At 41.2% G+C, this 24878-nt stretch overlaps 1 protein-coding gene across 1 annotated transcript; it reads right to left on the minus strand.

Annotated features, from left to right (window-relative positions):
* Positions 1-6910: 6910 nt before the first annotated feature.
* On the minus strand, positions 6911-19606 carry LOC310824814 (cadherin-related family member 2-like; the record flags this gene model as incomplete). Its single annotated transcript, XM_083698063.1, has 23 exons — positions 6911-7060; positions 7353-7410; positions 8058-8141; positions 8507-8620; positions 8969-9090; positions 9596-9731; positions 10391-10462; positions 10716-10804; positions 10966-11062; positions 12146-12245; positions 12414-13007; positions 13202-13277; positions 13479-13715; positions 14286-14535; positions 14742-14803; positions 14993-15157; positions 15582-15737; positions 15976-16185; positions 16378-16496; positions 16696-16771; positions 16903-17046; positions 18878-19017; positions 19540-19606. The coding sequence occupies 23 exons, from the start codon at positions 19604-19606 to the stop codon at positions 6911-6913; spliced, it is 3318 nt and encodes a 1105-aa protein (XP_083554189.1).
* Positions 19607-24878: the final 5272 nt, after the last annotated feature.

A 24878-nucleotide genomic window follows, 5' to 3' on the forward strand; every position in this document is an offset into this window, starting at 1 on the left:
CCTTCACAAAATGCTGCCTCTACAGCACACATACATACTGTACATACGGTATAGCGTATCCTTACCATGCATGGAATAAACCTCTCCTGCATGCGTATTTACTCTCCACTGGGAATTTATTTTAGTTTATTTATTTATCCCCATTAGCTGTTGCTACTGCAGTATCTACTCTTCCTGGGGTCCACACATAACAAAACACATGGCACAGTACGGAACAGTTATAGACAAGAAAAACACAAAGACAAACGACATGAATTTAAAAAAATGTATGAATTTCAATGAAGGCAGCATGTGAATTCACAGGTTTGATCCTCTATATACAATATAGTGTTTGCTTAGATTGATACAGTCACGTCATCAGTTCAGGTTTCCCTGCTTATAAGTATTCCTCTACAACAGCATACACACACACACACACACACACACACACACACACACACACACACACACACACACACACACACACATAGGATACAGCTTTTTCCTCTTTTTGTAATCTAGCACAGTCACAAGTAAAGCTATTGAGTTGCTATGAGAACGATGTAATAATTATTATCATTTGCTGTTGATTAGAGAGCCGTAGAGAGACTTTGTCATCACATCACCACTCACTGCCAGGAACCCACGGTGGTTTCCAGGGAAACTGGAAATGTGAAGCTTTTCAACACTCACAGCCACAGCAAGAGCCAAAGGATTCTTCTGGAAACTAAACCTGTAGCTACTGCAATCAGCATCCATCAACAGGGGAGATAGAGGGACACACTCGTAGCTTGATATATCTTTTTACAGAAAGATATATTTGATGATATCAGAAGCTTTCATCTCTGAGTCAGAGTGGACAATGGACAGGTTGGACTGTTGAGGTATGTATCATTTGAGCTAGGCTATCTGAAATATCCCTTTGAATAGAATATGCATTATATGCATATTTTTTTAAATGTATATTGTTTTTCTTTTGGATAGTAGAGTTTATTAATCAACTATCCAAAAGCTTTTGAAACAGCCACCAGAAGTCAATTACAGATGAAATCATCTCTATGTTTAGAGCTTGATTGTTTTATACGGAAAAATAGGGTATATAGTGTTTGAAAGATATGTTTTATATCAAAATTACATGTTTGCTTCTCTCCTGCAATGTACATACAGTATCATCTGTACATTTAATATATATAAATAGAAAACATGGGAACAGATTACAAATGTGTCACTAATTTTATTATGGAATGAAACAGCAGCAGAGTCTGGATTGGCTTTAATGGACTAGTGATGAACAGTTGAAGTCCTTACTTAGTAAATGCATATTGTTTTATCAACATTGAACATTGTTTAATTTCAAATTGTCATTTGATGTTGATGTTTGGATTGATAGCCAACTTCAAATCAAATATCTTTAAATATGATATGATACCATCTGAGCGTCAGTGTATCCTTGTGCATATTTCTTGCAGGTAAATGTTTCTTTCTCGTTAGCATCATCATGATCATCATGGACCCTGGTGTGGTGTGAGAATGGGAAGCCTGAAGGACCAGAAGAGCAACCTACCAGAAGACCGCGACACGGCTGTGTTACCAGGCACTCCTGACATGACTGAGCCCAGAGTGTGTATGGACAGCACTGATATCAACCCCACTCCAGAAGGGCTTCATATAAACACCAGCCACCAGCCCACAAGTCAAGACTGTCCAGTAGAACTCCCCATGAACACTGGTCATGGTGTGGAGGGGGCTGAGGCGGCTGAGTTCTCAGAGCACAGGGACACAGCTTTCTCAGCAGTGGAGTGCAGCAGTGTCGTTGTTCAGTTGGACTCCATGCCTGTGGAGGACAAAAGTCAGAGAAACACTGTCCCAGTGATAGAACAGCCTGGAGCTGAATCTGCCTCAGAAGTTAAACACGCCACAATACAGGATGACACAAAGGAGAAGAACTCAGCTGAATCCCAACCAGTTGTCAATGTGCTCCCCGAGAGTGATCTGTCACACACAGGAGGAGGAGGTCAGATAAAGAGGGAACACTCAGAGGAAAAAGGGACAAAAGAGGGGAGGGCTACAGAGGAAGAGAGAGAAGAGAAAGAGGAGAGAGAGAAAGAGGAGGAGAGAGAGAAGAAAGAGTGGAGAGAGTCAGTGAACCAATGTACAGAGCCTCCTCCTCCTCCGGTGTTGCCGCCCAGACAGCAGCACATCCAGACCCAGGTGAGCCTGGAGGTGGTCCAGTCTCACTCTGTGGCCACCAGCCCCATGACCCCCCCTGAGGGTGCAGCGGCTGCCTTCCTCTTCCCATGCTCAGGTGGACGACAGGTGGAGTTCCGTTCTGTTGCCACGGCGCCCATGACCCCGAAAACGCCCACCGCTGCCAACTTTGCAGAGGTGGAGTACCGTTCGGTTGCCACAGGGCCCATGACGCCAAAAACACCCACTGCCCCCAACTTCGAAGACATGGAGTACCGTTCCATTGCCACGGGGCCAATGACCCCGAAAACGCCCACCACCCTTGACTTCCCAGAGATCAGCAGGGGAGAGAGGGAGCGGACGGAGGAGCGGATGGAGGAAGAGAGGATGAAGGAGAGAACGGAGGGGGAGCAGACTGAGCATGTGCAACAGGAGTGTGGTGATGATGAGAGGGAAACTGCTGAAACTAAAAGTGAGTCAGACCCTGCGGTGGTGTATCCTCACCTGGATTTAGCCCCCGCATGCACCATTCCAAAGGAGGAGATCAAAGAGCCTGACTCAGACTCAAATGTGTCCCCAGACACCTCCATAAAGTGCCCCCAGATTAAGTGGGTAGACTCAGAAGGATACAGTTACATGCCGGATGAAGAACCAATGACAGATAAACAGCAGTATACGCAATATGGGTCAAAGGTAGAGGCTGGCGATCAAGAGATTACGATTCTGGTGACCCACCATGACAGTGCTGAAGATGAAGAGGAGGAGGAGGAGCAGAAGGAGGGAAGAGAGGAGACTGAGTCATCCATTCACTCCACCGAGCCTGTGATGTTGAAGTCAGATGAATGTGAAGAGCTCAGTGACAACGCCAGAGCGGTTTTAGAGCACTCTATTGAGGTAAGCAGTGCAGGGGATGATGCCCTTCCCATACAAGAAAACAGCATGGATGGGGGGCACAGTGACCCAGCTCAACAGGAACAGGAAACCACACCGACAAACTCTAACTCCTCACAACAAAACAAAAAGGAGGATTCCCTTTTCGCCAGTGAAAATGTCCAACCAGAAACAGACCTTATGACATCACAGTCTCCAAGTCAAAACAAACACCCAGACCAATCAAGGGACGAGGACACAGAAACAAAGCCGTGCTTTAGTAATGAAGTGAGGGAGAGCGTCCGACTCAAGCAGACAGAACTCTCCCCACTGCAGCCTACTCTTCCTCTGGCGTCGCCGGCCAAACAGCAACACATCCAGACCCAGGTCAGCCTGGAGGTGGTCCAGTATCACTCTGTGGCCACCAGTCCTATGACCCCCCCTGAGGGTGCAGTGGCTGCCTTCCTCTTCCCAGGCTCCTCTGGGACGCTGGGACACGGAGGGGGTGAGACTACGGACGCAGAGATGCAGGTAGGACGACAGGTGGAGTTCCGCTCCATTGCCACGGCGCCCATGACCCCGCAAACGCCCACCGCCCCAGACTTTCCAGAGGTGAAATACTGTTCTGTTGGCACGGCACCCATGACCCCAAAAACTCCCACCGCCCCCGACTTCCCAGAAATCAGTGGGGGAGAGAGGGAGCAGATGGAGGAGAGGAAAGGGGAAGAGAGGATGAAGGAGAGAATGGAGGAGGAGAAGGAGGAGAGACCAGAGCGAAAGGAGGAAAAAACACCAGAGAAAATGACGGCAGAGAAAAAGGAGGAGATAATGACAGAGAATAAAACAGAGAAGAGACTGGAGGAGAGAGAAACGGAAGAGAAAATGGAAGACAAAACAGATGAGGAGGTGAAAGAGGTGCGTTGGGATGAGAAAGGGATGACCTGGGAGGTGTACGGGGCAGTTGTGGAGGTGGCCGTGCTGGGCTCAGCTATCCAGAAACACCTGGAGAAACAGGTGAAGAAACACAGGAAACATCCCTCTCTGCCTCCCCCCCCTCCTCTCAGCCTCACTGCAGCTCCCTTCCCCTCCACCCCTCCTCCCACCTCCGGGTCCAGCCAGGGGGGCTCAGGGAAGGGCTGCGCTGGGAAGAGAGGAGAACGGGAGGGGAAGAGGGGCAGGCGTAGTCGAAATCCCTTCAGATTGCTGATGCAGAATGTGCAGCAGCCGAACTGCTGTTCCAGAGCTCATACGACTGAGTGAAAGACTGTGACCCTCCCTGCCTCCGTCTGTAGAGTTACCCTTATCTGTTCAGAGCTACCAGGCTAACTACATTATTATAGCCAGAAGACTGCAGACTAACTACACAATCAAGCTTTTACATACACGCTTATCAGCCAGAAACACCTACTGTAAACTGCAGTATCACAGTACAAGACTACAAGCCGGTGACAATATCTCAACCATAGGATCACAGTGCATGCTAATTCAACTATCTGAGCCTTCTGATTGCAACAACCTGTTTCACTGCAGGTGTCTTTACGCATGTCTGCTAAGGAAAAGAAACTGCCTCCCAGGGATAAAACAGAAGAAACGCTTGTTTTGTAATGCAGCTCACCACACAGTTGCTTAGACCATCATCCTGGATAACAATAAGCGCCACATAATGCCGTAAAAAAAAGAACAAAAAAGAGACATCTTTCATATGTGTGAAATGTTGGCACTGCGACACAGACTTCGAGAAAGAGAGACTTTCAGGCAGGGGAGGCTGGTGGAGATTCCATGCATTACAACAAGCCCATCCTCCGATTTCTACCTTCACCAGCCTCCCCTGGGTAAGGAAGCCTTGGACATTAGAGCAGGTTAATGCATTCAGGAAGCCAACATCTACTTCTTTCAACACCTTGTACGTTTTGGATGTTATCTTTACTTGTTTTCTATCTATCTATCTATCTATCTATCTATCTATCTATCTATCTATCTATCTATCTATCTATCTCTCTGACCTGAATCAATTCAGAAAGTGATGTTTTTCATTGTACTCTTTACCTCAAAAAACAGCACAGCATGCAGCCACAGCCCCCTGCAGCCCCCTGCTGGCTGCCGATATGCCAAGCAAGGCTGCGTCTGATTTATGCTCTTCATAATGGATTTGGTTTCTATAAGGCAGTTGTAGCTAGGAGCACTAATGGTGGGCTCTACGCCACACCACTGATCCACAATACTTTGATATAAAGTCAGTGTTGCGTTTTACCCCTTAATGATTAAGGTTAGGATTTGGGAAGGGTGATCTGATCCCAAACCAGTGTCTGGTGGGAATTTCTACAAAGAGCACAATCCTTTTGGATTACTGGAGATGTTATTGATTCTGTTTTGGTTATCATTTTGGTGCAATTTGCTATTTTTTCCGCAACTGTGTGTTAACTTGCGTTATCAATTTGTGTTAATGTGCAAATGATGTTTCACAGCAATTGTACAATCACAGTAATTTTCGAAAGGAAGAATTTTCCCATAAAAGGGGCAATCTGGGACCACTACATGTTGGGCTTTTAAATGAATGACAGCCATTGATTCTTGCAGAATATAACTTATAAATGATTAATGAGCTTAGTTCAACTGACTGACCCAAAATATAAGCTTGTTTTACTCCACTGTATGTAAACAATGTAATTGTAAACAAACACTGTACAGCTTCAAAACATGGTAAAGTATCGTTTTGAGCTCATGGATCTCATGGTCAGTCCTTGCATCCATAGCTCTGTCTATGAATTTGAGAGTAATTACATTTCTCCAGCCCCGTCCCTCAGCTGTTGACCAAAAAAGGTGTTGTGGTGACCGTTTTGTTGTTGTTTGAATCCTAGATTGCCCCTTTGAATTAATTATATCATTTTGTGATTAAGTTGTATTGTGATGTGAAACGTGAGTTTATGTTTTCATATGTGTTTATTGGTAATAATTCATCTGATAATTATAGTATAGACATAGATATTTCTGTACATGAACATCATTATTTCAAAAATGCATTTGGAGAAAACAAATGTATTCAATGATTGCACTTGCCATACATTCACTTAAATACACCTCAATATCTTGGATACGCCAATATACAGTGAAATGATCAATTCAACTCAGACCTCAGATCTCACATTCCATACAGCTGTATGTAAACCAAAGCTACAATGCCTTTTGGTTTGTCTCACCAATCCTTAAACATACATGCCTCAGGCCCAAAGCATTGAACTGGTGAAATCTGCAGTAAATACTACTTTTTGGCCAACCCACAATTTTACAATGAATAAATCCATTCATTTACAGTACATATTTTGTTTCCTTTTTTTCAGTGACTGATGGTCAGTAAAATAATCTGGATTTTATACAAAAGAGGGCCAAATTACTGGATATCAAACACTTCCACATGTTCCTTTGCTTCAAGGATTGTGTTAGCAACAACACAGCAGTACAGATACAAGTGCCAATAGTTTCATAATCAAAACACAAAAAAGGAAATTAATGTAAAAGATTACAGCAGAATGTATTTAAAAAAATCAATCAAATTATTCCATACAATATTTAGAAAATAATAATAAAGTGATTCACATGTGCAACAAAAAAGTTTTGTTTGCTTAAAATTTTTTTGCCTACTTTCAACTGCTGCAGTCTCATGATGTTTGACTACAAACAGTGCATGTTACTCTTGGCAAAACGAAACAAGCCATACTTTTGACTACCTTGTGATATAGCGATCAGCAAACCAACTGATCTGAGATCATTGTACCTTAACGATAAATGGTTATAGTAAAACAGTTGGTAAAAGTAATTTAAATTACTGTGTGTGTGTGTGTGTGGGGGGGGGGGGGGTCGGTCAGGAGAATGGAGGTCACAGGTCAGTGGTACTGAATGCTGGGTTGGAAAACGTTAAATGAGGGCTGTCAGGATCTTTCTTCCTACCCCGCTGGGCGAGTGCTGCCCCTAGTGGCTCGATGTAGTCAAGCTCCCCACCATACTCCTCATCCTCCTCCTGGATCATCTGTCATAGCGCAGACACACCACACACACACACACACACACACACACACACACACACACACACACACACACAAAGATGTATTTATTGCATCAGAATTAGCTAGAAAGCTAACTGACATCTGTAGTCCCTGGGCAGGCCATTCATATTTACAGTGTACTACCTGTTCATAGCAACCAAGCATACAGTATATAGTGACTGCGGTTCCCATTCACTTCTTTATACATGGTGCATTGCTCTGTTGTGTAAAGGTTGTGTAGTAATGACAGATGACATTTTTCTGCGTTAACCTTACCATCATGGGCATCATGTCCTTCTCAGACAGGTTTATGTCAATGTCCAAGGAATTGAGGCTTAGAGAAAGAATGAAATTCACATATTCAGAATCATATACAAATCCTTGACGCTCCACAGATGTCCATGATATCTCAATAATGCCCAACCAAGGACATTATCAAAGAGAATGACCAGTATAGAAATGTTTTAAACACTGTCTTGAAAGGAAATAAAAAGACCTATAGGATTTGAAAATGGGCAAATACATTGACAGCATGTTTGTAGGTTGAAGTGTGTAATGAATGGTGTAATGAAGGTGAAACTGAATGTTACCTGTTGATTACCAGTCCTCCATCTCAACTAGAGAACATGCTGCGGTGTGCATACAGTGACAAAATGTCTAATTGGAATCAATCTACTTTCAATAACCTCCATCACAACAAAATGGACAACAAGGATTTCCTGGCCACGTACCACGTTAAGTAAATATTGATAGTAAAAAATAAATCTCTAACTATATTATGGACGTCAAATGATAGGATTCAAGGAGAAGTTATTGAATAGAAAGGGAGTGTGAAAGAGTTTTACAACGCTCGCATGTAGGTGCAGCCGTGTGGTCAGTGTAGTTTCTGTGTAGTGGTTATGGTTAGGATTGGGTGTGGGGTAATCTGACCCTAGGTCAGAGAAACAGAAGTAGGTGAATATGGTGGACGGTTGTTTCTACCTGACTCTGTCAGAACTGGAGCCTTCCTCATCAAAGCCCAGGTCGGTGGCCGTGTCGATGTTCAGGTTGAGCACAGGGTTAGCCCTGTAGACAGACAAACACACACACACACACACACACACACACACACACACACACACACACACACACACACACACACACACACAGTCAGCTCCGATGGTCTGTGTAGCATATCTGTAAATTGCCTTGCATGAAAATGGCTGCAACATGACAATCAGAAGGATGTACAGCAGTAGGGGAATCACTCTTGCTTAATCACTCCTTAGACCAAGAGGTCTAAGGCTACTTAGACCAGTGGAGGCTGGTGGAGGGAGAAAAGGGATAGAACCAAATGAGGAATGGTGTGTTTGATACCATTCCTCATTCCATTCCATGCATTACAATAAGCCTGTCCTCCTATAACACAGTATGGAGTGGGAGCAACTCACCCCTCCATGGTGTACTTGTTGGTGCCAGGTACCACAGGTCCAGACATCAGGTTCTCATTAGCCACCATGGCTGCAGATTTCATGGCTTTAGCCGCCTTCATCTTGGTCTGGTAGCTGAAATGTTAACATGCAGTAGGTTCATAAAGACCTAAAGACCTCTTCATCCCCACTACCCCCCTGTACAAGTTTCTCTCCTGTAAAAATAATAATAATAATTAAAAAAAAAAAGAAAACCTAATTCTTCCTTCTTCTAGCATTGTGACTGCCAATAGCCCCTGGTCCTACCGTCTGTCTGTCTGTCTGTCTGTCTGTCTGTCTGTCTGTCTGTCTGTCTGTCTGTCTGTCTCTCTCTCTGTTTTCTCTCTTTGTCTCTCTGTCTGTCTGTTTTCTCTCTTTCTAGAATTCAGCTAGAAATCTAATTGTGCAATCCCATATAAGCAGGAGGGAGGGACAGGCACTGACCTCCTGCGAGTGCACACCAGAGAGGTGGTCATGACAACCAGAAGGATCATGAGACCAGCCACAAGTCCCAGTAGAGCAAACTCCGCAGTGTCCAGCTCCTTCTTCTCCACGATACTAGTCTCCTGGAGAACACAGGTAGAGGACACACAGCTGAGACCAACAGGAGCAGGCATTATGTACTCACGCATTATGTATTATCTTAACAGGCAGTCACAGACTTAACAGGCAGTCACAGACAGCAGCTGGTATGTATTCGACATACTGTAGAGCTACTGTATAACTACAGAGATTGGGTGTACACAGTGCTCTTTGAATAGGAAAGACAATTGTCATTTGTAGTAACAAAGAGGGAATTTCTTGAGTGATCTGAAACAAATAAGTTGAAAACTACAGAAAAATAAACAAAATGTAGAAAATTACTTAACCCATTCAAGGCAATCTTGAATGGTGCAAGGACAAATCTTATTAAAAAAGCTTTTAGTTTATGGGCATTTCCAATAGAAGTATTTCAAAGACTGCCAAATGCTGTTTGTTTTCCAAGCCACTTGGCTGAAATGGTTGAGTAAGAAGTTTCTTGATTGTTGTAATTTGCTTGTTTATGAACTAGAGTTTGAACCACAAACTAACAATATGTGCGAGGCCATACTGTGCAAGTATGGGTGCATGGGTAGGGTCTGACACCAGGTCCTCCACAACAGAAGAAGTGAGGGCAGTTCCATTGGGGAACACAAAATACGCATCCACATAAGTCTCCGATGTTTCCCTGGGAAAAGGAATACAACCCAATTATTGAAAAGCACAATCAAGAGGTTATACATCACTAATACATTATTACTGTGTCATCACTGCCCATAACTAACCAATGATACAAGAAAGGGTGTATTTCCACACGACCCCGCCTAAGATTACAGTGAGTGGCTTTACACACTAGGGCTGACCCAAACTGTACTGTGCTGGCTTGGATAATTTTCTTTCACATTGTCCTTTCCAGCACTGTTTCAGCAGCTATGATGCATGCATAAATCAGGCCAGACCAGTACGGCTCAGCTCGGCTCAGCTCGGTTCAGGCCTGTAGTGTGAATCCGGGTTTAGAGTATCTGTGGTCAACTTCTTCATCAATCCATTATGAAAAGGTAGATGCTAAGTGGGATCCTCAGAACGATCCTACCCTGAAACCTAACCTTTACCTTAATCCTTACCCTAACTATAACCATAACCCTTACCTAACCCTAACATTAACCCTTACATTAACCGTTTTAAATCTCAACTTCAATGAGGTGACGTCACGAGCATCTCACTTCGCATTTCCCATTATAAAAGAGAATGGTGCTTTTTTAAATCTTCTTTATGGCAACATACTACTGTACCACCATCTGTTTGGCACCACCTGGTGGATGATTTTATATGTGCACCTCTTCTCACCTGCTTTGCTTAGTGTCCGGAACCCTGACCCCAACAACCTCCACTTTTGCTTTAGTGGCTGCTGTTAAAGCCCTGCAATGAAACATATAAAAAAAACGTAAAAGGTATCACATGAACTGTCACAATAAGTAGAAAGACATACATTGAACATTACTAAGGCTTTCACATACTATGGCAGTTTGCAGGGGGATGATCAGTATATCAGTTCTAGCATTTTGTACCTATTATTTTGTACTTATTCTTTGTACCTATTCTTTGTACATATTTCTGCCTCTGATCATACTGTACAATATGAATATGCTATGTGCAATATAGAAACTCTTACAGTATAATGGCATTGAGGTTCTTCTCGACTTCTGCTTTCGGGGATCTGAATAGAAGTTCAACTTTAAAAGTTGTGTCAACTGTGAAAATCTGAAAAAAGCAGAGAAAAGTGTCATTGCACAGAGAGGGGTAAAGAAGGGAGGGGGATAGAAAGTTTGGGGAAAGCTAGGAAGTTATTACTTTTTGTTTGTTTGTTTAAAGCACACAGTAGAAGACCATCAAAATACTAATGAATGAACTTGAACAGCTACCTCCAGCACGGTGGTTGTGATGAGGTCTCCACTGTCAGTCGCTTCAACTGTCACCAAATACTTTCCTTTCAGATCACTACCAAGCGGTTGGGCCGATCTGCAAAGTCAAAACTTGTGTCATTCGTTTAAGTGTCATTTTACTCTCATCTATGGCATCCATTGTATCCATCATAGCAACAAACAGCTTAATTTTACACTTTTTTTTGTTTTATCATTTTATTAACTTGAAATAAAAAATAAAAACATGAGTTGATGGGCTGCACTTGTACTCACTGAATTACTCCAAGATAGAAGTTGTCTTGAGCTGTAGTGACAGCTCTAAACAGTGGCCCCATGGGGCTCGTTTGATTGTTGGTGTCATGAAATTGTACACCTGCTACATCAAACACTATTTGCTTATTTATTCCCGAATCACGGTCTTCAGCCTGTGTGGGAGAAAGATTACAAACTAAAATTCACTCTAATCCCTGTCAATACAAGTGCAATCAGCTGGATTACATTTTACAGTTTAGTTATTTAGCAGACACTCTTATCCTAAACAACTTACAATAAGTACATTTGTCAGCGAAACAACTATACTGTACATCATTCTCATTGCAAGTAAGACTTTCTGTAAGAATAAGTGCCACAAGCAGTCACAGTGTGTGTGTGTGTGTGTGTGTGTGTGTGTGTGTGTGTGTGTGTGTGTGTGTGTGCGCGTGTGCGTGTGCAGCACAAGTGTGTGTGTTGGGAAGTGCTAGAATGGGGAGAAGTCTGAGGAGGAGGCCATGTAGTCTAATGAGATGGGACTTCAGCCTACGGCAGAAGATAGGCTCTGACATCTGGATCTGTTTCACACAAACATACTCACTTTGACTTGTGCAACGGATTTGCCTGTGTCTGTGCCCTCTGACACTACAACTGAAGAAGAAAATGGTTGGTTAACATCCTGTCAAGCACAACCTGTAAGATGTTAAGATGTTTATGCAAAATGACCCAAGTGTACATTTAAATGAATGTTTTACATGCAATATTGAATGAACAAATAAATATAGATACAGGCTCTCAGGCGACAGAATATAGATCAGCAGCTAAAGCCGTCACTCTAGGTTACTGTGGGTTGGCCATATTTTACGTCAATTCATCAGCTACAGTGTGCACAATTGTGAAAACCCCTTGAGCCAAACTACTCAAAACATACAGCACAAGCCGATATATAGACATACCAAAGACGTCTGCATCCGACCGGATGAATTCAGGAGCATTATCATTGATGTCTTCAATATTAATCACCAAGTGGCCTGAAATCAATTTGAAATAGTTAGTATGTTGGCAGATACAAATAAGCTCTTTAAACAGCAGTTAGACAGCTCAGTCCCCCTGATCATGTTAGCATCATTACTATCATATAACCGCCATATTGCCATCTCAGAAGCATCATACACTTGAACAAATGCGGTTGCACTGACCTGGTGTTGCACTGTTGTTTTCCCCTTTCTCTGTGTACTCATCCACCACCTGCGCCTCAATCTCCACCTGGTTACACATCTCGTAGTCGATCACAAACTCATTGTTGACCGTGATCTCGCCCGTGGGCTCCAGGTTGAACCACTCTTCTTCGCAGGGGCCCAGTGTGCCCTGGCAAAGGCACTTCATGGAGACAAGCTCGTAGACGAGCGAGTGCTTACCATCACGGTCTGTGGCCTCGAAGCGTCCCACTACTTCAGATATGGTGGTGTTCTCCTTTACGCTCAGAGGACCTGTGGGACTGAACTCAGGCCTTTCGTCGTTTATGTCCAGCACATTCACATCTACTGTCACAGTGGACTTCCTCTGGCCCAGGTCAGTGGCCTCCACAATGAGTTTGAAGGACTTGAGGTTGCTCTCATAGTCCAGCTCTATGTCAGGGTCCACAGTGATGTTGCCACTGTAGAGTCCTTCATCCAACCGAAGAGAACGGATGATGAAATTGCCAACGCTGCCTCCAATAATGCTGAAGGAGATACGGTTGTGGTCCAGGGTTTGGTCCAAATCCTCCGCATTGACCAAGCCGACGAAAGCACCTGTTAAAGAGGGTTGAAAAAGGCAACTTCAGCTGAATTCTAGCTTAGCCTTCTCTGTGGAAATTGCTGATGTTTAAGAGACTGATCATTAGTATTCCCTTGAGGAAAAGGTGGAAGTTGTTTAAAGTCTTCATTGAAATTGGTCAATGTGCAAAAGACATACCTGATTACAACAAAGAGAAAAGTGTGGTTACCTTTCTTCCCCTCATAAACAGAGAATTTGTATGAGACGTCTGCAGGAATAAAAGTTGGCGAATTGTCATTGATATCCTAGAACAAAAGTAAAAGAAAATGTGAAGCTACAGAACAAATGAAAAAGTATATTCTTGAGAGAAAGATATAAGAAAAGAAACATTCCACGTCATCATCATCAATGACGCAATGATCCATCAGAGAAAAGTCCTGGTTCCACTACATATTGAGCATTTCTCCCTGCAGTGTACTGTATGAGTTTTGTGAGACATTGCTCACCTCCACGTCAACGATGACTTCCACCCAGGTGGACAGTGGTGGGGTGCCCTTGTCAGTCGCTGTCACGTTCAACTCAATCTTCCCATTCAAGTCGCGGTCGATGGCCTCTCGGTCTAGCGGGCCACTGTTTGTCAATTCACCAGTGATAGGGTTAATGGTGAAGAGGTCACTGTTTTTGCCCACTATTTTAAACACGATATTGCTGTTGCTTGTGTCTGGTTCATCTGCGTCAGTAGCCTGCCAATGAGGAGAAAGAGGACCATCACCAACAAACCCCAAACAATCTTCATCCCATAATCCCTGGCATGATCTTCAACCATCGTCCTCCATCCTTCATCCGTATGTCACACTACTCATCATACCAGACTCTGCCAATGTGACCCTAAAGGGGCAATCTGAGATTCAAACAACAAGAAAGCGACCTCCCTGCCGCTTTTTTTGGTGAACAGCTGAGGGTTGGGGCTGGAGAAATGTGACCACTTCGAAATTCATAATCGAAGCTATGGATGCAAGGAATGACTATCCATGAGATGAGTTTTAACTATGTCAATCTCAGACTGCCCCTATAACTCGTATAACTAGTTTTTCAGATTTCTTATTCAGGCTTCAATACAATCAATCAACTGTTTTTGTCTTGGTAAAAGAAAATCACAAAATGCTTTTGACGACACTGAAAACCAACCAGTACTCATGGATAGATGTTTCCCATCAGTGGTCAGTTAGTTTGTTTACAAAGGCACTGCATTAAACAGTTCTATGGTGGATTGGATCTCTACATCCTGAGAGAACAGAGACGCAGACTCAGACCTGTATTTGAACCCTCAGTTGTCCGTCTGGGCCCTCTCTGACAATGCCCATGTATGATTCTCTGCTGATCACTGGAGGGTTGTCATTGATGTCGGTCAGAGTGATCTCTAAGACGGTGGTTCCAATGTTGTTGGCCAAGTCTCTCGCTTGCAGAGTCCCAGAATAAAGAGAGTTGACCTCGCGATCAATCAGATTGCTGTTTTTCACAAATATCGCTCCTGTCTTGGGATCCACATCAAAAAACTTCAGCCTGAAAACCAGTAATATTTCTTGAAATTTGCATCATGAAAACTCGCACCACCTGTCAGATAACTGAATTGAGGACATTTCCATTTCTGTTGTTCATAGAGCGGCAAACTCTAACGCCTGTTCAAGATATGCAGGAAACAAAATGTATCAGCTTGAAAAGTCTGAAAGATATGCTAACAAGAGTGACAGTGTGTTCCTATGACATACATGCTCTCTGGAAGAAGTTTGTAGGTGATTTCGCCAACATCCATCGTGTCAGGATCAGATGCCTGAAAAAAAAACAAAGTGTCTGTGAGTGCCAAAAACTAAGCAGAAATTGGAGCTACAGCTACTCATTTAGTCAAAACAGTGGATACTACACAATGGTGGTGGTTGGGGTTGAATAGAATGCAAAGAGCATACATAATGAATGAGAACACATAGGATGTAAATGTAAATCTAGATCGAAATGGACCTACTGTTATGATGGCCACTTGGGTTCCATCAAGACTGTGTTCAGGCACATCTATACTGTAGGTCTCATTAGGGAAGGTAGGCCTGTTGTCATTTATGTCCTCGATCTGGATGGTCACCGTAGCCGTTGAGCAGCAATCCACCTCGTTGGATGGATCAGTGGCAATCACCTGGACAGGGAAAACTCATCTCTTGATTTTGTTCACTTGCGCACAAACTGGAATTCTGATATTTTCCTCTCTTGAAAGAGAGATTTTATCTCAATGAAACAAACCTGGATAAATAAGGGTTTAATACATTTAAAAAAAAAATCTCTATCTGCTCATCAGTATCATCATCCACTGTCTTGTCAATTAGCCTTTGTAACAATGAAGATATGACTTATGTGTCCGCAGTTTAGCGCATAGAATTTAAATCCTCCTGTATGATGCCTACAATGTCTCTCCCTTAACAACCTAATGACCACTGTTGTCATGGTGAGTAGCCCGTAAAACCTTTTGCCGCTAAGCTGGGATAATTCTGGCCTTTGACAGCATCCAAAGCCTTTAGTTAGTCTGGGTTAAATACTCCAACCATCTCTTCACACATGCTTACATGGACAACCATTGAGGTTTTACTCTCGTAATCGACAATCTGAGGGTTTTTGACTAGGATCTGAACTGTGCTCTCTGAGTTGGCAGATGCTGGGGTGACAGAGAACGCATCCTTGTCGGGTCCGTCCAGGGTTAGCTGGATTCTTGCGTTGTCTCCCTGCATGACAATAACAACGATGATGGTTCATTATTTGTTACTTATTTCATTCATGTACCACAAATAACCTTGCAATACAAAACACATCAACATCAACACATTGACTACTACTGGTAACATTTCCTTTCTTCATTCTAATTTGGCTGGTGCTGTAACAAACCTACATCCATGGCATTGTACTGATGGTTTCTATGAATCTTTGAAATTGAATACTTCTAATTCTGTTTGTGAATCTGACCTGGTCTAGATCCTTGACAATGATGCTGAGAGGAACTGATCCTGAGAAGTGTTCAGGTATCTGCCCACTGAAGCTGCTGGCCTCCACACATGGGTCCACGTCACACAAATAAAACTTGGGCTTGTGGTCGTTGATGTCAGTGATGGTGATAAACACTTCAGTGGAGGCCTTGGCCGGGAGCCCATCGACATTTGGCTCCGCCTCAGTGGCCTGGAATGCAAGAGTTTTAAATGGGAAAGTAGAATAGAATAGAATAGCAATGTTTTTCACAAGGGAACTTCCGATTTAACATTCTGAGTTAAGAATATAAGTACACAATAGCACAATTCACATGTCATATGCCAGATAGACATAACACACAGGACACACATACATTCCTAATAATAAAATAATTCACATTACCGTCACTGTAAGGATAACAACATAGTTTATGTCCAGCAAAGCCTCACGGTCAATGATACTCTTGATAGATATCACTCCATCAGGGGCTGAGATTTGGAACAGATCAGCTGCATTGGAATCTGTAAAATTACAGAGCAGCCTTATAACAGACCTGGCAATACTTTTAATACAAACAAGAACAATACCAAGAACTGAATACCAAGAACTCAATTTTACATATTGCGTTACGAATTAGTAAGATTAAAATCAATAGTTATTCCACTGGTATTCGGCTAATAACTTAAAATGACCAAAGGTTAAAAATCTAATTTTACTCACTTTCAATGCTGTAGGTGATTTTGTCATTGATTCCTGCGTCCTGGTCTATGGCACGTGCTTTAAACACAGACTGACCCTAGAATAAAGCAGAGTCATTCGAGTTGTGTTAAAAACTCAAAAACTCAAAAAAGAGAATAGATCTCTTCATTAGTTAATGAGTTTGGAATAGGAATTTGATGAAAAGAATCCACATTCAACAACACTCACCACAGGAGAGTGTTCGATGACAGTGGCTGTGAAAGAGGGGTTAATGAACCGTGGATCCAGATCTGGGACATCGAGGACCGTGATGTAGGCAAAGGTGTTGCTTGACTGGATCACAGTGATTCCGTTTAATGAACCACCACTATCCTGTCATAGGAAACACAATTACTTTACCCCTGAAAAAGTTGACACTACTCTCCATCTGGCATTCAAACAACTGAAGTAAAGTGTTTTATCAACTTTCAGACAATATGTAGTCATCATAATGTGTAGCATAAACAAGCAAACAGTGCTTTATGTGATCTATTCAAGAAAATAGTGATAACAATGACAAAAATCACATATTTGATTCCTTACTCTGAAAGGAGTCTATAGATAGACTTCAATCTACACTTTAGTCCTGTATTATAGCATTTCTATTGCATTTTTAACCAAAGGTCAATGGACCCTTCATTAAAATGTTTACATTTCATGCCCAAATGATCTCAAAATCATAAAGTAAGTAATTGAGTCTTTTCAGATAATAACAAATGATTTGGACCTTTCAAACATGCTAATTTAGGGTCCATTGATTTTCATTGTTTTTTGGTTAAAACTGCTTTCAGTTAGTGGTTAGTGACAGTAACCAAAGGGAACCAAATATGTGATTTTGTAACTATCCGTTAAAGGGTGAACCACCACAGTAACCACTCCCAGAGACACACTAAAGTACAGATCATCTGTGACAAGTGCAGACACAGCAGTGAATGAAGTGAATTGTTGTGATGTGACAAGATTATTTTCTAATTGAGTACTTACAGATGCAACTATCTCCAACCTATAGAAAGGGCTCTTTTCATTATAATCCAGAGTGCCAAGCAGTGTGACTTTCCCATTCCTCTCACCAATAGAAAAAAGACTGGTTCCTTCACTTGGGACAACCTAGACATGAGTACACAGATGGATTTCCATTAAATACAAATATCATACTTCAGCATATCATATTGGTAGCAAAAATACAATGTGCTTTATCTTAGAAAACGTACCTCTTTAATTGTGTACTTTATCAGGGCCGCAAGTCCAGTGTCATCATCAGTGGCAGTGACTGTAAACAGTAGAGTATCTGCAGTATTCTAATTAAAGAAAATAAAAGGTGAGGTAGATGTATTACATGTTATTACATAAAGAATCAAGTTAAAAGAAAGTGACTGACGATTAGCAGTATATAGTGTAGTACATACAAAATTAGCCAGACTCACATTTACCCAGGTTAAACATCTCTTCATGCTATCAGTGTAGCACCTTTGAACTCTAATCTTACAATAATACAATATAGTCACAGAGTACTTGTTTTGATGTCACTGAAGTCATTACATATGCTTTTAACTATCTAATTGTTAACACTTTACATGTTGTTTTTTTATACCTGGGTAATATTATAATTAATTTAGTATAACATTATACTTACATGTGGTTACATAGTATCTTGTAATTACATAATAAGAGTGAGTAAGTCTATTAATAAGTATTAACTAATAATTAACATACTATGTAATGACATAGTTGTTGTTACAAGTTAAATTATTAAATTACATCGAAGGTACAGTATACAATCATGGAAAGTATAAAAGTAGAAATCTGATATTGAACTTACTTCCATGACATTTACGTTGTAGGGTGCATCTTCGAATATTGGTTTGTTGTCATTTGCATCTGATAAGATTATTTGAATTTCCTTATCAGCCTAAGAGATAATATAATCCATTAAACAAGTTATGAAATACATGTGTTGATTTAAAGAAAATGTTGTTTTACTTCAAAATTGTTGACTTACTGTGTATGTTCCATCAGAAACACTAAGGCCGAGAGGGAACGAAGTAAATGTCTAGTGAAAAACAAAACAAAACATAACAATCATTTTTAGCAAAACATTCCTCACTTATTTTTTGCTGAATTGTAAGTAGTTTCAGGATCAGGTGAGTAGTGGAAGGGGACCAACCTCTCTGTCCAGATAACGGATGACTGTAACAATGCCGGTGGCTGAGACAACATCAAAGTAGTTTGCATTTGGTCCATAGAGACTATATGTCAGCGTATCGCCATCACTGTCACTAGCCTGTATTTGAAATGCAAAACCATCTAAAGAGAGAGAGGGTGTGAAATAATGTAAATCCAGAAACAGCATGGAGCAAAGACAGTTCATGATATGGCAGTTAACACTTGTACAAAATAGGACTTAAACATAGGACCTATCAAATTAACTTATATTCATTTACGACCAGACCCATTCTAAAACTGACCCTTGATAAGATACACATACATAGCGGAATGTCTTCCCGTAATGTTTCAACGGTATTGCTTATTTCCGGCATGACATTTCCTTGAGCTGCAGAAAAAGCACATGATAACTAGTTAGACAACCAGAAAATCCCTGAAAGCAGGGCAACATGACATAAAAAACATGGACTATGGAAAGAATAATCATTTATATGCCCCAAATTATAAAACAAGATATACAGTACATATCTTTTTGGTCATGCAGTAGAGGGCTTATCAATATATACTTTTATAATTTCATTAGTTATTGTGGCAAAAGCTTTTGATTGTGTCATTAGATCAATCAAATGAATCCATGATGTTTGAGACTGAGTGAGTACTCACCGTCAGTGTGGAGGGCCAGCAGGGCCAGCAGGAGGACACTTCCACCCATCCTCCTGTAGTCTGCCATCCAAGCTACAAACACAACACAACAGCAGTTAATAATAATAATTATTATTATTATTATTATTGTTATTGTTATTATTATTATTAAACACATTTTATTTGTATTTTGCATTAGTGAAACTGTGTACATATTTACAGCTATTGCTAGTGATACAAGTAACCACTTAAAGGATAAAGGGGAAAGTAATCAACCAGAACTTGTCTCTCTCTATTTGGTTTTGTTGTTACCACAAGCTGGTTAACATGATTAACATGCAGTATAAAATGACACCCATTAGATAATGCATCTGAATTACAGACATAAGACATGCATTGTGTGAGTCAATGTTTAACCAAGAGAGCATCCAGTATTTACTGCTTGCCCTTTTCCCTGCCATAAATATGAGTGAAATCCAGTCCATGTTTTCCAGTCGTTGATTCCACATGTATTCTAAAAGTATGACATATCATCTTTATATGACATATAAAGAATCTTGAATCTTGAATCATATCAATCAAATTGTTATTCTGAGATACACATCATCTAAATTAATAATTTTTGTGAACCATCGCTGTACATCTGAATGTTAAAAAACGTCTTACTTCAAACTCCAACTTGTGACAAAGTACATAATTTGTATGTTTTTCTCCAAGAGAGAGGTATGTTTACAATATCATCACTATTATGTTGATCTACTATACCACAGTCAACCAGTCCAGAACACCAGTATTGACCATCTCTTAACCAATCTTACAATAGTGTATCTATCATACATCTACCACTAAAACTATGACTCTTTCTGTTCAATATTAAAATGTCACCAAAATAAACAAATCCATTTTCTCCAATAGAAAAAGGTAGCACCCCAATCCAGTGTCTCCCACCCAGACTTACCAGACAAGACCATTGGTTTTGTACAGACAGGTGGTTCTCCCTGAGTGATGTGAACGTTGAGGAGTCTGGAAGAGACCTTTGCCTGTTGCTCCAGTGATTATCGTTTCCAAGCTGTAAATGTCAATGATTAACACATGAGAAACACAGCACAACTTACCCTCCTGTGTGTGTGTGTGTGTGTGTGTGTGTGTGTGTGTGTGTGTGTGTGTGTGTGTGTGTGTGTGTGTGTGTGTGTGTGTGTGTGTGTGGGTGTGGGTGTGGGTGTGGGTGTGGGTGTGGGTGGGTGTGTGTGTGTGTGTGTCTGTGTCGACACCCGTGCCAAAGCTACTTAGTGGTAGCTTGAGATTTTTGCTCCTAAAATGGTTGTAGTACACGCACACACACACACACACACACACACACAAAATGACTAAGCAGTCGAAGAAAGTAAAGTGTTGCCACAGTACAGCTAAGAATACATCCCATCGCAACAAAAACCTTTGTCACTGCAAACAGACCTTTTTTGGAATATCATCTGACATGAAACAACACCAACGTGTTCCCCTAGAGCACATCACCAATTCCCTGTAGACATGGAACCCCCCTCCGTTCATAATGTTTCTTATCGCTAGATAAAAGAGACAGTACATCCACACAGCCCTATGCCAGGACACCAGCTACTATGCCATGTCCAGGCCTAAACAAGGGATGGCACATACCAGCATACCAGCAGCAGATGAATTGGTCATTTGTCCTGAGAGATGCCTCTGTTGTCATAGCATGGTGGCATTCACCTCCACTGGTTGAACATGGTGTGACCAGAGAATTTCCTGTGTGAGTGCAATTGGCACCAACCAGTGGGTCTGTGTCTCTCCCAGGCAGCAAAGACCCCCCCACCACACTAATGAGCTCCTACCAATAAGCCCCCTTCCCCCATTCGCTTCTCCCAGTAATTATCATGAGTAGCACAAAGGATTATCTTCTTCTCCAATGTCCACTTACTTTATTACCAGATATTTGCCTCAAAACAAAAGCGATGATGTGAAATTTTTGTTGTGACAGAAAACAACAATACATTTATTCCACACTGCTGACTTGGAGACAGATTTAGACAACCTTCACACCATCTAGCAGTTGATGTTCATAGGATTTCATCAAACTTATTTACTGTAAAACCAGGTGTCTATCCAGATTTTATCAAAGCCCTGACTAAGATAGCTTGTTGGCAAAATATTGGTTGGACTTTCAATAAATCATCAAGATTCTGATCACAAGATTCTGTGACTAGATTTCTTCTGTAGGTCCAGACTGCTTGATCACCACCTGTAAATTAAGACTTTGACCCCAGGGTTGGGACAGGACAAAGGTCAAATGAGGAACAACATACACAGAGAAAATCCTGACAAATGTCCAAATCCTAGCAATAAGCTTAATGCCATACAACCCACTTAAGTATTATGTTATGCTCTGAAACAGGGAGTGACCACAAAACACAGTACAAGTTAGTATTGGCCCCAGACAATGAACAAAAAAATATGCTACGATTGGACGACGTCACTTTTGATGTCACTATTACATTGAGAGCCGGCCTAGACTAAAATGCATCTTCAGTGGAGATTTTCTATTGAAAATAGTTTTATTCCAGGACTAGGCTTAATCTGTGTTTGGACCTGAGAGTTTAAGTTTGAATATGCTACATCATTCATGTCATAGCTTGGACAGGCTTCCAGAATGTACACCACAGAGCCATTAGGAGTCCTGTCACAGTTTTCTAATCTTATCCACTTAGACATTGGCTTATGACTAATTTTACGTATGTAGCCATGCCCTACTGTAAATAGTCAGTAGGTAGAATACATGGTTACTGTTTTCAGTCATATCAAGGGCTGAGGAGAATTGTAATTATATCATAAAACACTCCCAGTCCAGTAAATAGAAACATGTTTTAAAAAGCAATAAAAACTATGTTTGAGTTGACAACAAAAGTTTCCAGCATGAATAATAAGTATTACATTTTATCTAATGTATAAGTGTGTGATCTACCACCACAGGATAATCGAAACAAGACATCGAAACCATGTTGTGATTTTATGGTAGGCAACAAGTAGCCATTTTACAAATCAAAGGTGTGTATGGAAAGGTGCATGGATTGTCTAATCAGTAAGGGTTTCCTGCTCCTTCAGGTGGATATTTCTATGACTAGACCAGAGAAGTGATAATACTGCCTATGATGACTATATAACTCTTAAATGGATTGGATGGTTGTGGGAAGTTATTAAAAACATAGGGTGTAACACATCCAGATCTGCTTTATTGCCTTTTCACATTGCACAGTGCAATCATCATCTGTTTAATATGAGTCTAAAGGTTATTGTGTTACACGTAGACTCAAATAGACAGTGGTGGTCATCATAACTCATATTGTCAGGCATCATCTTTCACATATAAAAACAATTTGAAAAATGTCATCTTTATTTGTATATAAACATGTTGTAAAGTGTAATAATGAATGAATGAATGAATGAATGAATAAATGAATAAATGAATAAATGAATGAATGAATGAATGGATGGATGAATTAATTCTTCTGTTAAGAAAAGTTTTTGTACATCACAGGTTGGCATAATATTACAGAGAATTCAGTAATACAGATATTGCAAAACAAATACAAAAGGCACAGACAACTAACACAGCAGTGACCCCATCAGGCAAAACAAATAATAATAGAGCAATAGTCACACAGGACAGGAGGACATTTTGATGTATAATAACTATAGCCGGAGGACTATTGAGGCAGAATGCATGAATGCTATATTTTTTGTATCATCATGTCAATTGTGTGGAAATATATGTCTTTGCAATGAAAAGGTAAATGTTTCTACATAAATGATCTGAAATGTCACTATAGGTTGATTGAAACAAGATAAATTGCAACGCCTGCGACCCGTTTGCCCACTAGAGGGAGGCAGTGCAACATGCTCAAGCTTTATAATCATACAAAACTACAAAACTAGAAAAAGAAGTTCCAGGTGAAACTTTGAGGGCTTGCAGTCTAATAATAATAATAATAATAATAATAATAATAATAATGATAATGATAATAGACTAATAATAATAATTTATTACATTTATAAAGCACTTTGTATTATACAAAAATAATCTCAAAGTGCATCAAATCAAATTAAAATAAAAAATGTTTAAAATATATATATATATTTTGGTTTCCATAGACCTCCATGTTAGGAAATGCACTTTCAAGTTTGTATAGTTTAAAAAGTATCAAAAGTATCATAATCAAAGTCATAGCAACATGAGTGGGACCTCTCTGCACATTGTAAAGTTAGATCGGTGTGAATAGCTTCACAGTTGTATGAGTAGATACAGTGGGAAAATGTTGAACTAGAAAAATAAGTTCCAGAAGAAACTTTGTGGGCATGCAAAGTCTTATTTTGGTAATAGAAAAAAGTTTAAAGATGATAGATAGAGGGGCTGCAACTTTGCTAACTACTTAAACATGCTGGTCGTTAACTGGTCGTTAGGTGGGAGGGGCTGCAACTCTGCTAGGTCATCAGCAATTATAGAGTCTGTACTTCTATCTTGACTGTCTAACAGCGATAGCCACTTGACATGAAGACACCTGACACAAAGATGAGGGAGTCTATCTGTGCCAGACTACTAAGTATTTGTTTTCACTACTCTTGTGTAGTGTATTTAGCACTACCTGCATCTCATATTACCTTACTCTTTAACTATAGCTGTAACTGCCATAATGTGCTTTCTCTCCATTCCTGTTATTTCGTCCCCCAGGAGGACACATAGACGTTATACCCCCCCTTGCAACCCATCTATGTTGTCTACCCACTATGCTCAACTGGCCACGACCTTGCTGTCGCAGGATGACTTTATAACTTCCAGACAGCGGTCTGGAAAGCAGAGGCTATCTCAGCCCATGCCTGCTTCATGTCCCTCCACTTCCTGGCTCTCACCGAGACATGGATTATACCGGAAAACACAGCTACTCCGGCAACCCTCACTGATGCCTACTCCTTTTCTCACTCCTCTAGACTCTCTGGACGAGGGGGTGCCTCGTCTCTGGATGAGACACACTCTTCTTGGAAGAGATGGATGTCCTTCTCAGCTTCTTCCCTGAGAATGGCACACCGCTCACACTACTGGGTGACTTCAACATACAGTCAGACGTTTCACGTCTCTCCTCGTTTGACCTTACCCTTTCCCACTCTCCTCCGACTCATAAGGATCAGCTCAACCTAGTCTTCACCAGATCCTCCCATACCTCCAACCTTACTGTTACCCCTCTTCCGGTTTCTGACCATCTTTTTGTATCCTTCTCCCTTCCCCTCAAATCCATCCCCTCGCAGTCAGACTCTACCCATACTGTATCCACTTGTCGAGTTGGAGTAGC

Source organism: Argentina silus (assembly GCF_951799395.1).
Source record: "Argentina silus genome assembly, contig: scaffold_124, whole genome shotgun sequence".
Classification (NCBI taxonomy): Eukaryota; Metazoa; Chordata; class Actinopteri; order Argentiniformes; family Argentinidae; genus Argentina; species Argentina silus.